At 42.9% G+C, this 15332-nt stretch overlaps 1 protein-coding gene across 1 annotated transcript in view; it reads left to right on the top strand.

Moving 5' to 3' along the window:
* The window catches only part of Mccc1 (methylcrotonoyl-CoA carboxylase 1), a 39855-nt gene extending 25606 nt beyond the window's left edge, over nucleotides 1-14249 (top strand). The window contains exons 14-19 of the mRNA XM_028763706.1: nucleotides 1345-1431; nucleotides 5267-5316; nucleotides 9503-9640; nucleotides 10250-10357; nucleotides 12957-13028; nucleotides 13871-14249. Coding sequence (XP_028619539.1) covers nucleotides 1345-1431; nucleotides 5267-5316; nucleotides 9503-9640; nucleotides 10250-10357; nucleotides 12957-13028; nucleotides 13871-13999 — 584 coding nt within the window. The 3' untranslated portion in view covers nucleotides 14000-14249. The remainder of the gene's footprint in view (nucleotides 1-1344; nucleotides 1432-5266; nucleotides 5317-9502; nucleotides 9641-10249; nucleotides 10358-12956; nucleotides 13029-13870) is intronic.
* The last annotated feature ends 1083 nt before the right edge of the window (nucleotides 14250-15332 follow it).

The following is a 15332-nucleotide window of genomic DNA, read 5'->3' as shown; positions in this document are numbered from 1 at the left end:
TAAGCATAAGAGCATATATCACACATGCATATATCACTAATGCACACATAAGCACTATTGAGTTCATTACATGAGCTCCACGAATGCTCTAACAATGCAGAAATGGGTCTCTAAGCAAACACTAGTTCCTTCTGTATCTCGTGCTGACCCCTGCTGGCCGTGTGCATTCACTGCCCTCGTGGCTTGCTTCACCGTACCTGCTGTACCTAAGGCAGTGCCCTTGGTCTAAGGATGGAACTCTGGAGAATCAGACTCCTGTGAGTGAGTCATGCTTCATTATTAAGTTTCTTCTTCCTCTGTGTTTCCATCCTGTGATTGAGTATCTGTCTGAATGGAAGTTTAGGCCTTTGAGGGTGTCAGAGGATGCACTGTGGAAAGAGTTGTCATGGTTTGCATACATATGCTTCTTCTCTAACATGCTATGAATGGTTTCCCAACCGCCTCCTGACAGTTCCCTCATAGGATGGCTTACAGCCTCAGTCAGCTGTGCACTGAAAGGTCTGTCCCTCTAAACTAATAAAACAATAACACTCTCTCAAACCCGCCCCACAGTACTTACTCAAGATAATGCTGAATATTGGAGTAAACATAACTCTTAAAACTATTTTTTATTATTAGAATTGTATTTTGGTTAATTTTATGTGTGTGAGTGTTTTACCTGCATGTAAGTCTGTGCTTTATATACATGCAGTGCCCATGGGGGCCAGAAGAGGGCATTATATACCCAGGACTGGACCTATGGATGGTTGTAAACCTCCACCTATCTGGGAGTTGGAAAAGCCACTCCTGCTGTTAACCATTAAGCCACCCATCTCTTTAGCCTCAGGATTATTATATGTTCCTGCTTCCTATAGGATTCTGGTGTTCACATCTTTAAATTTTAGCTTTGTTCATGGTCATTATATTGAGGAATATAACTGCGTCTTTAGGTTTGTAAAGTATCACAGTTACAGACTTCACACTAGATGGCTTCCATTTAGTTGTCCCACAGCCGCTGGGTTGTATCCAGCAGAGTGTGTGTGCTCAGCACATAGACCACAGCTAGTGACACAGAGGCACAGCGAAAGGGAGACCATGACTGGTAGAGACTGAGTCCCGATGGGGTCCTCTGTGCCACCAGACAACAGGAACTGACTCACAGGTGCTCACTCTTCCAGAGAAGCTGGAACTTCTCGAATAAACGTCTCTGAGATACAAGTGAGAGCATCTAGCCTAATTTTAAAATAGAACACACATCCGAGCTGCCACCCAAGAACCTGTGGTTTACGTTCACTTTTGTAAAGCATACGTGTTTGGGGGGCTTGATACTTGTAATTTTGTTGTTGTATTTTAAATTTTTTCTAGATCAATTCTCTCCGTTTTCATTCAGCAGTGGGAGAAGACTGAATATCTCTTACACCAGGAACATGACTCTGAGAAGTGGTAAAAGTGGTGAGTGATATTTCCTTACAGGAGAACTGCAGAGTGTAGAGACAGAACACACTAAACCAAAACACGGTCAGCTTGGAGTTTTTAAATGGCCAAGGTGGAACTGATGGCCTAGGGCCATGGTGTTTATGGTGTACATATTTTCCCTATTTCCGTGTGTTTAAGTATTCTGAAAATAAACCATAAGACATACCTAGCAGACAGCTGAAATGAAGTGTGGCGAAGTGTCAGTGAGGCAGCCAGGATGTGTGATTTTAGGGCAGGTCTTTCTTTGCACGTTATTCTTTTCCTCTGCTCTAAGAGCATTGCTTTTGGATAAGAAAACACTGTTTCGAACTGTGGGAGATGGAGGGTCAGCTCGCTATTCCCGGCAGCGCTTTGAGATCCAGATGGAACGGGTCACTGAAGAGCTGTCACTTAGTGTATGTCCAGTCACCTGAGTGTTTATCTTCATAACAACTTTACGACAGGAATGAGGGAGTCACTGCTCATGTGTAGATGCTGAAGCACAGGAAGCACGGTGACTTGCTGAAGGCCAGTCAGCACAGAGCATTATGGATGCCACTCCTTTTGATTCCGACTCCAGGCTTTTCTAACACTTTTTGGTTAGAAAAGTTCTGTGGGTTTGGGTTTGGTTTTGGTATTGGTTTTGGTGGTTTTGGTTTTTAACCATGTACTAGTTTGATAAGGTGCAGTGTAAAGACTAACGTTTAAACTAAAGTTAGAAGACACTGGCACCTAAGCCAGTTAATGAGTCATGACCAGGCAGGATACAGAGGGTCAGAACTCCGTGGGAGCCAGTGACTGTCCCTTCTGCTACAGGACAGTGTGCATGAGATGCAGAGTACGTGACGAATGCTGGATATGAAGATGTGAGGTATCCCTGAACCATGGCAGCTCTTGTAAAAAGCAGCCCTACTAGCTAGAGCAGCTCCCTGCCAGTGTCAGCCACCCTTTTCTGAGCGGAGCAGGTCCTTCTTGACTCTAGAGATGACAGACGTCATTCCTGTGCAGCAAATGCATCCTTCACAAGTGTAACTATTGTGTCACCTTTAGCCAAGATGGACATTACTAGAAATACACTGGATGGTCTCCAGGACATTCGCAAATGCCCCTCCACTCCATAGTGTAAGTGGATAATCCCTGCGTCTTGAGCTGGAGTGTTTACTCATATTGTCCTACAAAGCAATCTCGAAAGTCTGAGGCTGTCTCATTAGCCACCCCATGTTCTGAGTGCACACATCAGAGTCAGGGAAATTTGCAGTGTGCTCTCCAACCTAAATTAAACAGAAAAATCACATGTACCACAGAAATTCATCTGAGCCAACTGTGCTATTTGACATGGGTCTTCATTAAACCACTGAGTGCTGTTTTGAATTGTACTGAATTTTCTTAGAATTAAAAACGTTTTAATTTAAAAATGAATGAGTGCGTAGTTGAAAAGCTACCATGATTGCTGTTCACTATATATACTTTTCTTTTTTAACACTGTTCCACAAAGATGCTCTGATTCTGAATGTAACTCCCTGGAAGTATTCTAGGGAGGCCTTGCAAAGGCTAATGAGCAGTGACCTGGGGAGTGTTCCAGACACGAAGCCCATATGAGTCGAATGTAGGACCATTCTTCAGTCTTCTTAATGAAAATGACCATGTGTTTCAGTACTGTGTTTATAACTTGAATCTTTTATATATTATTTTGTTACTAGTGATCATTTTTTTTTAGAACTGTGAGTTGGCCCTCAATAGTAATAATAATAGCTCAAATTTATTCAAGGTTTTCAGATACAATATTAAACATTTTCCAGAGACTGTCTCATTTGCATTTTTCAGAGCAGGCCAATAAAATTCACAGTTATTAATGCCACCTTTATTTTCAACAACTAACTTTTCTTAACCAAGCACAGAGCTCAGATATTAGTACTTTTCCAAAGGTCAAACAAAACTAATTGCAGCCTGGGTTTGACCCCATACTCCAAGGAGTGCATGCTTACATAACACTACACCCACTAAATTTCCATGTCTTATTAAATGTGTACCGGGCTGTTTAAGAGTCTCCAATGGGAGACAAAACTATCTGGGGAGGGAATCACAGTTTCATGCTGTGAAATTACAGTCAGATTTCTGCTGCAATTCTACTTGCATTACATCACTTAACACTTTTACTCTTTTGTAATTGAAAAACATGATCTGGTATAATTGAAGACATTTTCTCCTAAAAAATTAAAGTGTGTTTATACTACACAGAGTGGAGAATTTTCACCTACTCAGTGTAAAACTTCCGAAAACAATTGTGGTGATAGATGTTGGAAAGAGTAAAACAGTTTCTGTCTCCTGTGTGTGTGTGTGTGTGTGTGTGTGTGTGTGTGTGTGTGTGTGTGTGTGTGTGGTGTGTGTGTTTGTGTGTGTGTGTTTGTGTTTGGAATGTGGGTATTTTAGTATGTGAAGGTGCCAGCCACAGGGTTAATAGAATTCATTTGTGAATAGATTCGGTTTTGTGGGTTTTTTTTTTTAAGAGAAAACTTTCTCATAAATTGGTATGAAGAGAATCATGATCGTTTTATAGGTAGAAGTCTAGAAATGTTCTAGAGTTCAAAAGACCTAGGCCAACACTTCCCAAGGACATGTCATGTAAATAAGCTATAAATAAGCTATAAGTAAGGTGTGGCCTCCCATGGTGGTATGAAGAGCATGGGGAAGGAGTAATCCCTCAGCAGAGAGCCCTGTGGGGATATCAGGTGGGCCATTTTCCCATTTGCTGTTAGCTGAGCCACACAGAGGGGAAAGATAGGAAACTATGCTGGGAGGCTAGGCCCTTGCTCCTAGGACAGTAATTTAAATACGGAACTGGAAGGGTTGAGATGGGAGGCAGGGAGGGCCCAGTAGATGTCTTCAGAGCCTGTCAGCCTTGGTCACTCCAGTAGAGCACCAGGAAGGGAAGGGAGAGACTCCTAAGACAGGTTTTGAAAAGAAAGAACTTAGCGGTCAGTGCTGCCCACTGGACATCATGTCAGGCAAAGGTAAAGGGTTTCAACCTGGATGGGAGAGTAGTCATGCCAGCATGGAGCTTGTGAGGCAGGAGGGACAGCAGTGGCCTAACGTGTTCATTGCAAGATGTCAGCATCACTCAGTTGGGCATAACTAATCAGGGTTGTAGAGAAGATCAAGATTAAAAGCATTCAAGTTGGAAACATCCAGATGATGGCCAAGACTTCAGGAGTTCATCAAATGGTATTAACTTGCATAGTTCCAGTCACGAAAATGTTTGCTGCTGGGGATCGAGCCCAGGGCCTTGTAGATACTACAGGAGAATACCTGTACAAAACTTCTGATTTCCAACTTGGAGAACAGTCTTCACCCAATTCCATATTTGTGTACAGCATGAATCATCTCATATTCTTATGATCTGTTACTGTGTTAAAGCACTTCACATTTAATTACTTAGTTATTACATTCCCACACCCATTTAATGGCTGGCCAATAGAAACAATGATTGAGCCAAGGTCACAGCAGAAGCCAGATGGTAGATTTGGTTCTCAAACTAGACCTTCTCTTTCTAGTTGATCGCTCTTTCTGCACTATCACTGTAGCTTTTGTGTGCAGGTGAAAATGTGTGGAATATTAGAAGTCCATTTTCAAAAGAGAAAGGCTTGCCAATTGGTCTGTACAGAACTCAGTCAGAGACTTTGCTAACAAAAGCATTGTATCCCCAGGAGTTAAGATGTCGCCTTTTCTTTGAATAGCTGCCTAAGGTTGAGGGGGAGAATTGTGTCATGTCCATTGTTACATAATGTTTTCTCTTTTTTTTTTTTTTCTTAAATTTCTCCCTTGTTCCATAAAGATATAGTCATAGCTGTGACGTATAACCGAGATGGGTCATATGACATGCAGGTAAGCCTTGTTGGTTCTGGACTGTTGCTCAGAACCAAATCCTGTCTCCCTCATCCTGAGTAGGGTCGGTTCTCCTCAACTTTCCTGTTTGACTGTTGTGACTGTAATGAGAATGCCATGCGTTTTTATTTCAGAGCAGTTTGAGGGAATCACCCCTGCATTGTTTCTGACTAGTTTACTCAGTTTTCAGTGATTCCCTTAAGCATAAAAACTTAGCAAAAAGAATAGCCTTGAATTAAATGGGTAATAAGCCCCTCAGGTTTGTGCACACGTTCACCGAAACAGCAGCCCTCAGGTTTTCAGGCGTAGGAACCCTATAACCCTTAAAAGTTATTGGGAAGTGAGATGTGCAAAGAGCTATCAGAAAATCTAAGAAAATTAGGCGTGCAGCTTAGTGTGGCACAAATACATTGACGTTGCACAGCCATCACCGCTGCCCATCAATGGAGCTGTTGAAAACTACAAACAAAAACTTGCCTTTCTTCCTCTCTTCCTGGGAGTTTATCTCATAAATGCAGTGTACTGGGGACACACTCCATCTTCCATCACCCTCTTACCCCTCCCCTGTCCTCAGCTAGTCCTCCAACCTTCCTGACTTTATTTCAGCCCACTGAGTTAGTTAGGGCTGCTTGTGTGAGCACAGGTAAGGAGCTGTTTGCTGGTCATAGACAACACCCCACTAGTTGCACGACTTAAGAAGGTGACACCCGTCCCCGGTCTTGTGCAGGTGTGCATAGTTACTGTGCCCCTGATTACAAACACCTGTGTCTCATCGTTCACCGTGTTTACAGAACACCTCCTCCTCCTCTTTTATCTTCTATTCTTTCCATATCCTCCTCCTCGATGCTCGGCTTTGGAGGGGATGAGAGAGGTACCCATCTGTGGGCCCGCACTCTCACACCACTCTTACTCTCAGCACACTGACCACCTGTACATCTCTGCAACAACCATCAGCCGTTGCAAAAAGGAGCATCCCCACCCACGGCCGAGAGTAGCACTGATGCACTGGCAGAAACACAAATGTTTAGAAGGTGGTTCGTGCAACATGAGGTGTTTTCTTCATCTTTTGAAACTAAAACTCTACCTTGTAAGCAGCTACAGCAGTGATTCTCAATTTGGGGGTCATGACCCCTTTCACAGGAGATACCTAAGAGCATCAGAAAGCATAGATATATGCATTACCATTTGTAACAGTAGCAAAGTTACAGTTAAGAAGTAGCAACAATTATAGTTGGGGGTCACCACAACATGAAGGACAGTATTACAGGGTCGCAGCATTAGGAAGGCTGAGAGCCACTGAGCTAGTCTCTTCCCCTTTGTTCCTGAGAACCACTGTTGGGCTTCCTTCCTCCGTCAGCTTGATGTTGTAGGTGATGTGGATAATTTAGTATTTGTCCGTTTGTGACTGGCACATTCCACTTTAGTATCATGTCTTCAAGGATCAAAACTTCCTTTTGGAGGTGGATAATTTTCATGCACTGCCTTCTTATTTATTCATGTGTGACGGCAGAAGTGTTCTTTCTGACTTTGGGCTGTTGTAAAAAATGCTGCTAGCCATGGGTGTGCACAGATAGTTCTTCAAAGCTGTTTTAAATTTTAGTGTGTATCTAAAAGTAGAATTGCTACATCATGCAGTAATTCTGTTTTTCAGTTTTGAGGAACTACGGTAGTTTCCTGTAGTAACTGCAATGTTCTGCATTCTCACGAGCAGTGCCCAGGACTGTGTCTGTATCCTGGCCATAGCACTTGGGATTTCCTCCCTTTCCCATTGTTGAATAACAACCATCTTAATTGGTGTGAAGTGGCAAGGTGTTGATGCTTTGATTTATAAGTGACTTAAGGATAATGGCTTTTTCCCCTTTCTTTCAGGTGTGTGTGTGTGTGTGTGTGTGTGTGTGTGTGTGTGTGTGCTTACTAGCCATTAGTATGTATTCTTGGGAAACTTTCTGTTACCTTTGCCTGTCTATATTTTAATCCAATTATTTTTTTGTTGCTGTTGGGTTATGGGAAGACTAGAAAAACCATCTAAGATCACATACATACCCATTTACACTAGTCATCGTAAAGTGTAACATTCTCAAAGGTCCAGTAGCTTCTAGAGAATTCTACTCCATACTCATGAGGGGGAAAATGTATTAAAAACCAGATAGCATATTGGTCCTAATGTAAAGATAGTTTGATTTTACAGGCTCTCTGAATGACAGTTAGAAATCCCAAGGAGACTAAGTCATTGCGTAAGAAGCTGCAGGATAAAGCTTATGCTAGCCCTTAATTAAAAGAAGTCTATTGCAAGCGGAGATGTCAGAAGGTTCTTGTTGTTGTCTGTTTTGTATGTGGGCTCACTCATGGGTCACAGAGCCCGTGTAGAAGTCAGAGGACAATTCACAGGAATCAGTTCCGTTTACACTGTAGGCTCCTGGGGCTCAAACATGAAGCTCATGTCATCAGGCTTGGTAGCAGGCACCGTCCACTGGGCCATCTTGCCTGGCTCTTTTAAAGGGTATTAAAATATAAGAATTCAGTTACAAGTTCAGTAAATCTATCACTTTTAATATGAACTGAAAGATTTCAAATTCTACAGAATGGATTTATCAGTGATGTCCAACACTTAGAGATTCAGCGGTTTTCTCTGTGTGAGTGTCACAGAGCCATGGGAACTCTCCTCACTTAGACACGTACACTGCTTCACATTGATACCTCTCATGTGGGGATCTTTCTTGTTCCGTGATGACTAGTAAATTTATCCTGTGTGGGTCACAGGAATAAATGTGTTGTTGTGAACTTTTAGACAACTTTCATACCCTAAGATTTCACAGATATCCAGACAGCTGTTTTAGTAGCTTAGAAGGTAGAGTAAATGTCATCTTTAACTTAGGAGAGATGGAAACCAGTGTACAAACTGCCATGTAACCTGTTTTACTCAGCCCCAACAGCAGATTTACAGAGAATAGACACAGACTTCTAAACAAATATGTTGGGAATTGGAAAGGAAAACATAGATTTAAATGGATTTTCTGTGTGTGAGGGAAATTTTCTCTTACATATATATTTGAGAAAACATTCTTCATGACAGAAAATTTGTATCTGTTTGCCACCTCCTGACTCATGTTGGATGCCAGGTAACTTGGCCAGTGCGGGTCAGTCAACAGGGTCTGCAAGAGAGAGAGTGGGGATGAAGACAAGACAGAGAGTCTGATCAAGTCCCCTTTACTGAAAGAAAATCATGGGTATATATAAGCACAAGCAGGGGAACGCAGCTGAAGACACTTTACCACGTGTGCCTTGCAGCTGGGGGCACTAAACAACAAAACAAGATATGTGAGAAAAACAGGATGTTTATCAGAGTGTACTCAGCTGTTGTGGACTGTTGAAAACAAGTCTCTTGTCAGGGTATATGGCTCGAGATGGCTGCAAAGATGATAGCCGCTTTCTGCTAGGACTCCCAGCAACCTCCCTTGAGACAACATAGCTTGTCATCTGGCACAGGCTCTGAGAACAAGACAACTGTGATCAGACTGCAGCCCCTCTGTCTTTTCTGATCATAGTCACAGCCCATGGATCAGGTCTGTGTGTTGGTGAGGTAGAAGAAATGCCTTCTAACTATGTGTGTGTGGGCTCTAGCTCTATCTTGGTCCATTGCTGACCTTGGCACGGGAAAGTTGCACTTAAGAACTTGGATGAGTACCAGCATGTAATACAGCTAGGAGAACTGAATAATTTTGTTTGTTGTCTATCTATTTGTATTTTGAGTTATGTGACTATAAGGGTAGATGTGTGCAGCTGAGGGAAGCGGTCTGGAGAGGACAGCAGAGGGCATCAGACCCCCTGGAGCTGGAGTTAAAGGCAGTTGTGAGCTGTCTGACGTGGGTGCAGGACCCAAACTCAGGCCCTTGCAGGAGCAGCACATGCCATCGCTGCTGAGCCATTTCAGAAAAGAAAGCTGCCCTTTCTGTTCTCAAATCAACTTTCACCTGTGGTATTATACATACATGGATAACTTATATCTAGTTTTTTTTCTTTTAATTACCTTACTGATATTTGTATCTAAGTTGTTCTAGTTAGGAATCTTGGAGGGGGATTCTATTTGGTTCATTCAAAAATGTGCTTTTGAAACTGCTAATGATGAAGATGTTCTGATTGTATTAACTCTGCATGGTCATTATTTTAAAGATGTTTTTTCCCCCAGATTGAAAATAAGTCCTTCCGAGTCCTGGGTGATCTTTCCAGTGAGGCTGGCTGTACCTACCTGAAGTCTTCTATCAATGGAGTAGCCAGTAAATCCAAGTTCATCCTCCTGGACAACACTATCTACCTGTTTTCTATGGTGATGTCTCCCACTCTGGTTATGATGAGGTCTCAGTCTATAGCCCAAGCTGGGCTAGAACTCATGGCAGTCCTCCTGCCTTAGTTTTCCAACTGCTAGAAAAGAGTGCTAGGCTAGGAGAAGGGGCATAGAAGGACAAATAACTCTAGAAGGTAGAGTCCCAGATTAAGCCTTGACCCTGCCACTCAGCAGGGGTGTGACCTTATACAGGTAACCTTTCTGGGATTTGGTTCTACCATCTATAACCTTGACTAGTAAGCATGCCTACCTTAGAGAATTGTGACAATTAAATGGCCATCGTGTCTATATAAGTGTAAAGTTCTCATTGAACACTGTACTGTCCATAGTAAAGATGCTACCAAAACCACTTCCAGAAAGGGACTGTGACGTACCTATGGCCCTGTCCTTTAATTCCTAATCCCTGGTCAGGCATTTAAACCATGACCTCTGTGTCACAGGAGAGGAGACCAAGCAAGATCACTAAGGTTTATTAGCACCTGGTGTTGATGACAGCTAACAGTTACTAATAGCTTGAAAACTCTCCGTCTCCTCTGGTGGACTAGTGGGAAAGAGAGAAGATCATGATCCTATGCTCACTGTTGTGTACAGGAAGGCAGTATTGAAGTCGGCATTCCAGTGCCCAAGTACTTGTCTCCAGTGAGTGCAGAAGGAACTCAGGGAGGCGCCATCGCGCCCATGACTGGAACCATTGAAAAGGTAATCGAGGGACTCCTGTCAGTGATGCCAGCAATGGCTGACAAGGGTGTCATTTTGAAGTTTGCTGTATCCTTTCCTTGTAATCCCTTCCCCTCCTACACTGTGCTCATTGGGAAGCACTCATTTCAAGAAAATAAGATTATAGTAGAATATAGTGGTTCATTTGTCAATGTAAATAACTATTTGCCTGGTTTTTCATAAAAATTACTGGGTTTGAGGGGGGAGTAGTGGAGGGCTGCAAGCATCTTAATTCAACCCAGAGCTTCATACATGTTGAAAACTCTACACCTGAACTCCACCCCAAAACTACTGGGGGAGGTTGTTTATCTGTTTCTTCTATCTCAGTTTTATTTTCTATATGTGGATGTTTTGCCTGCATGTATGTTTACATGCCACATGTGTACAGTGCCCACAGGGGCCAAAAGAGGGCAGGCAGGCATTGGAGCCCCTGGAACTGCAGTTAGACACTGTTGTAAGCTTCCGTGTAGATCCAGGGAACCAAACTGGGTCTTTTGGAAAAGCAGCCAGTGGTCTTAACCACAGAGCCATCTCTATAGCCCTGAGACTGCTATTTTGAAGGAAAGAGTTTACATCACAGTACAATGTTTCTTGCCTGATGCCTTGTGCCTGTAATCTCAGCAACTTGGCACACTGAAACAGGAGGGTCACCCTGGGCAAAAACAAAAAACAAAAGTATAACTCCTGCTGATCCAGGAGTACAGCTCAGTGGCAGAGCAGCGTGTGCTTAGTGTGCTCGGGACTTGGCTTCAGTGCCCGTGCCAAAGTAAAGAGGAGAGAGGAGGGCTGAATCCAAATATGAATACAAATAAGCGAAGTTGTTCTTTTAACACAGGCTGGTCTTGAGTTCCTGGGCCAAAAGTATCCTCCTCCTTCAGCCTCTTAGGGCATGCTACCACACCTGACTCAGAATGTATATGTAAGAATGCAAATAGAATCTTCACCAAAGATTACCTAGAAAGTCAACATTTTAATGTGAAATTTAACAACAAACAATTTTGTCATGAAATAGCGCCATATTGCATTTGCGTTAAAATAAATTTTGTAAGACTGGTATTGGTAAGACCCATGTGGCTCAGGGTGGGGTGCAGGTTGGAGGGGAAGTTGTTTGTGTTTGAGGTTTTGAAACAGGGTTTCACTCTATAGCCCAGACTGACCTCAGACTTAGAGCACTTGCCTTGTCCAAGAGCTGAAATTACTAGCACACACTTCCACACCCAGAAAGCCACGTGGCTGATGTAGTCTAAGGGTGGAATCAGGTGATATTAATTACCCTCTTCATCCATTTGGGCTGCTAGCACAGGATTTCATACACATCAGACTTGAAACTACACACGTTTATCCTTCCTGATTCTGGAGGTTGAGAAAATCTCAGAGCAAGGCACCAGTGGATTATATGGCTGGTGAGACGTCTTCTTGGTATCACACCAGACAGACCGTCTTATCTCACAGGACCTCTCTTGAGCTTTCTCTGTGATGGTACAGATTCCTGGTGACCTAATCACCTTCTGAGAAATCCTATCTCCAAACCATCACCTTGGGTTTAATATTTCAACATGAATTGCAGCAGAATGCAGACAGTCAGACCAAAACACAAGATGATGTAACTTCTGTAGGGATAGAGATCTGGTCTCCCCAGCACAGTAAGTCGTAACAACACCATCATGGCTAGAGATGTGGTTCTGTGATAGAAAACCTGCCTCCTATAGGGTGAAGTCCTCTGTTCATTCACCAGTACTGCAAAGACAGATAGGTAGGTAGGTAGGTAGGTAGGTAGATAGATAGATAGATAGATAGATAGACCAACTGATAGAAATAATAATAATAAATTCAGTTCAATTCAGCTGTATATTATTGGAATCCACACAAAAAAAATAGGAAAATACTCACAATCTCCCACATACTCCACTGTGTGAGCTGACAGACTTAGATCTGCTTCAGATCAGTCTCAGTTCACACCAGCCTCAGGCAGTGAGGAACGCCAGCGGAGAACTTTCATCTTACATCTAAGGTTGCACATACATTGGCTTCTGGAGGCTGTACCAAAGGACCATCACCAAGGTTCAGGCGGTCTTTGGAGCATCCAAAGATGCTTGTTGCCTGTGACTGTGTGATCTAACTCTCCTGGCGATGCCTTTATAGACTGTTTAGTAACTGTATTAATTAAAAAGACGTTTGGCCTCCTAAACTAGAAAGCTAGTCAGGACCTTTATCCTCCACCCTGTATTAGACATTTACAGCTATCTGTCCTTCTGTCCTTTTGTGTGTCATTTCCATATATCAGACATGCATGGCTGTCCTTATTCTATATTCATGAAAAAAACAAAACAGTACCAAGTTATATAAAATCTCTTCATCTGAATCCAGTGCAGCTAGATCATAACCTAAGAGACGAAGCATATACACACTCACCAGTGCCAGCCATGCTGGATGGGACAGCAGTCTCTAGTTTACCTGGTGCTTCTATCTGTCTTTAGCAAATAACACAGACATGTAGGCATGTGCTTCTGTTTTGTTTATTCATGTACCAACTCTGGAGAGCAAGAAGGACCTGTGTTTCAATGCCTCTCTCCATCTCTAGGTGTTTGTGAAAGCTGGAGACAGAGTAAAAGCTGGAGACTCTCTGATGGTTATGATTGCCATGAAGATGGAGGTATGTACAGTCAAAGTTCAGTTGCCAAGTAGACCTGGGGACAGCTGGGCCTAGTTGTTTGCATTACTTGATGGGTTAATAACACTTTAAATACTATAAGGGTCATGAGCTGAATGAGTATTAATTGAAAGACACTAAATCAACCATCCTTCTGGTAATACAATTTCATTTTGTGAAGCTATAGCTGTCATTCTGAACTTAATGAAGTTTTCATCAGCATTGTCCAAGCTGACTCTCTGTCATTATTTCCTAAAGCTGAGTTAAGTAAGGATGGCAAACAGTAGACTGTAGGCCAGGGGCTCCTAGCCCTGGGCAAATACTACATTTACTTTTGGAAGCTTTGTAGACCTGCTTCCAGAGACAAGTTGAAGTTGAACCTCCCCCAGTAAAGCCCAGGGATCAGCACTGTGCTGTCATTCTGGGACTGATCCCAGGGTCTTATGCAGCTAGGTGGGTACACTGAGCTACACCCTGAGTCCTAGTACTTCATGTAAGCTTCCCACATGAGAGTCTGATGTCAAACCAGGTTGAAACCTCTAGGTAGACAAGAGCTTCCCAGTCATGTCCTTGAGTGTGTTACTGCTCAATATTGACCCTTCTCAATAAAAGTAAATAGAACACTGTAAAATAAATAATAAAAATAAATATAGTAATAAAATAAATAAATAAACCCTGTAACAGTGTTTCCACTTTCTTGCTGGATGGAGATGTGTATAAACAAACAGAGGCACTACAAAGCATTGAAGGTGTTGGCTGTATTTTCATGTCTGTCTGCCTCTTCTGGCTTGGTATATGCCTGGTACTCACTGGCGTGACTACCACTGTTATCTCTGTTTCTGCAGCATACCATAAAAGCTCCAAAGGATGGCAGGATAAAAAAGGTGTTCTTCAGCGAAGGATCCCAAGCCAACAGACATGCACCGTTAGTGGAATTTGAGGAAGAGGAGTCTGACAAATGCAAATCACAGTGAACTGTGTCTATAAAGAAAGCCGACTGCACAGCGCCTTACCTGTCCGCAAACAGCAAGTGCCTCTTCAGTCTCTAGATCTTGAAGAGAGGAGTTTTATGAAATCAATGATGGTGTGATTGTATTTAAACCCTTTCATACTTATAAATTATTTCAAAAGATTTCATAGAAATAAAACCACCCTTTCATACTTATAAATTATCTCAAAAGATTTCACAGAAATAAAGCCAAGTTGTATTTTTTTATTTGGAAACTAATGTTTTCTTTAAATCATGTATGTTGTACTCTTTTAGGAATAAGGTAGGGGCAGCTTGATCAAAACAGAAGAGGCAAAGTCATGTAGATGAATGGCTTTCCAGTTACTCCTGATGACAATACAGAAACATGCTTCAGAGGTATGTGCCACAGAGCTGAACTCAGCCAACAGTAACGTAGCCAGTAGGACATGAGTGGTATTTGTCTCTTGTCCTTATGTTTGGCAAGTTTCTCTCTAGATATTTCTGCCTTTGATGTACTTGTGGGGAGCCCAGGAAGCCCTGGGTGGTGTTGAGTCAGCGTGTGCTGTTGACATGGTCATAGCTGTATCAAAGACCTCACTTCACCTTAGCCCCCCCTCCCAATGGCAAAGGCTCTTCCTCCCCTCTTCCCCTTGCAAAGATCCCCTTGGAGAGATGGGAATGAAGCTCAGAAGAATTTTGGGAACACCTTCCTCTGTTTCATATTGATATTGTGTGGGGGAAAAAAAAAGTCCACCTCCTGTCCGCTAGGATGTTTACAGTCTGATCTCCAACAGAGACTGCTCCTACCAAATTACCTCACCTGTGGCCCTGGTCCAGCTGTACACCATAAACCCTGCATCCTTGTTTGTCTGTATACACAATCCTGCCTCCTTGTTCACTCTGAACATCCAAGGTACAGAGGTTTCTCCATCAGCAAGCCCATCCATCTGACCCCAGCTTTGCCTGTGTGTCTCTGGTGCTTATCTTCATTCTCTTGCCACCTGTGTCACATCTACCCCTGGATCGCTGCTGGACATGGCAGGATTGTACTTGCTATGTGTGTGTTTTAAAGGGTGTTTGCCTCATACTAGAATGTTGTGGATTGATTCTAATGCTATTTGTGTTAGTTTGGTTTCCAAACTCACATGGGAACCCACACGTCTGTGTGGTCCCTGTGTGGGGTCCCTGCCCCCAGGTTGGCTCTAATTGGGAAATAAAGTTGCTGGTGGCCAATGGCTGGACAGAGAGACAGAGGCGGGACCTTTAGGATTCCTGGGCAAGAAGTGCAGGAGAGAAAAGAGGGATTCACCATGACAGGGGTAGGAGACAGAGCACGC

This window comes from Grammomys surdaster, unplaced genomic scaffold, assembly GCF_004785775.1.
Source record: "Grammomys surdaster isolate TR1022 unplaced genomic scaffold, NIH_TR_1.0 62, whole genome shotgun sequence".
Classification (NCBI taxonomy): domain Eukaryota; kingdom Metazoa; phylum Chordata; class Mammalia; order Rodentia; family Muridae; genus Grammomys; species Grammomys surdaster.
The sequence above is the reverse complement of the archived record's forward strand: the minus strand, read 5'-3'. Positions and strand labels throughout refer to the sequence as shown.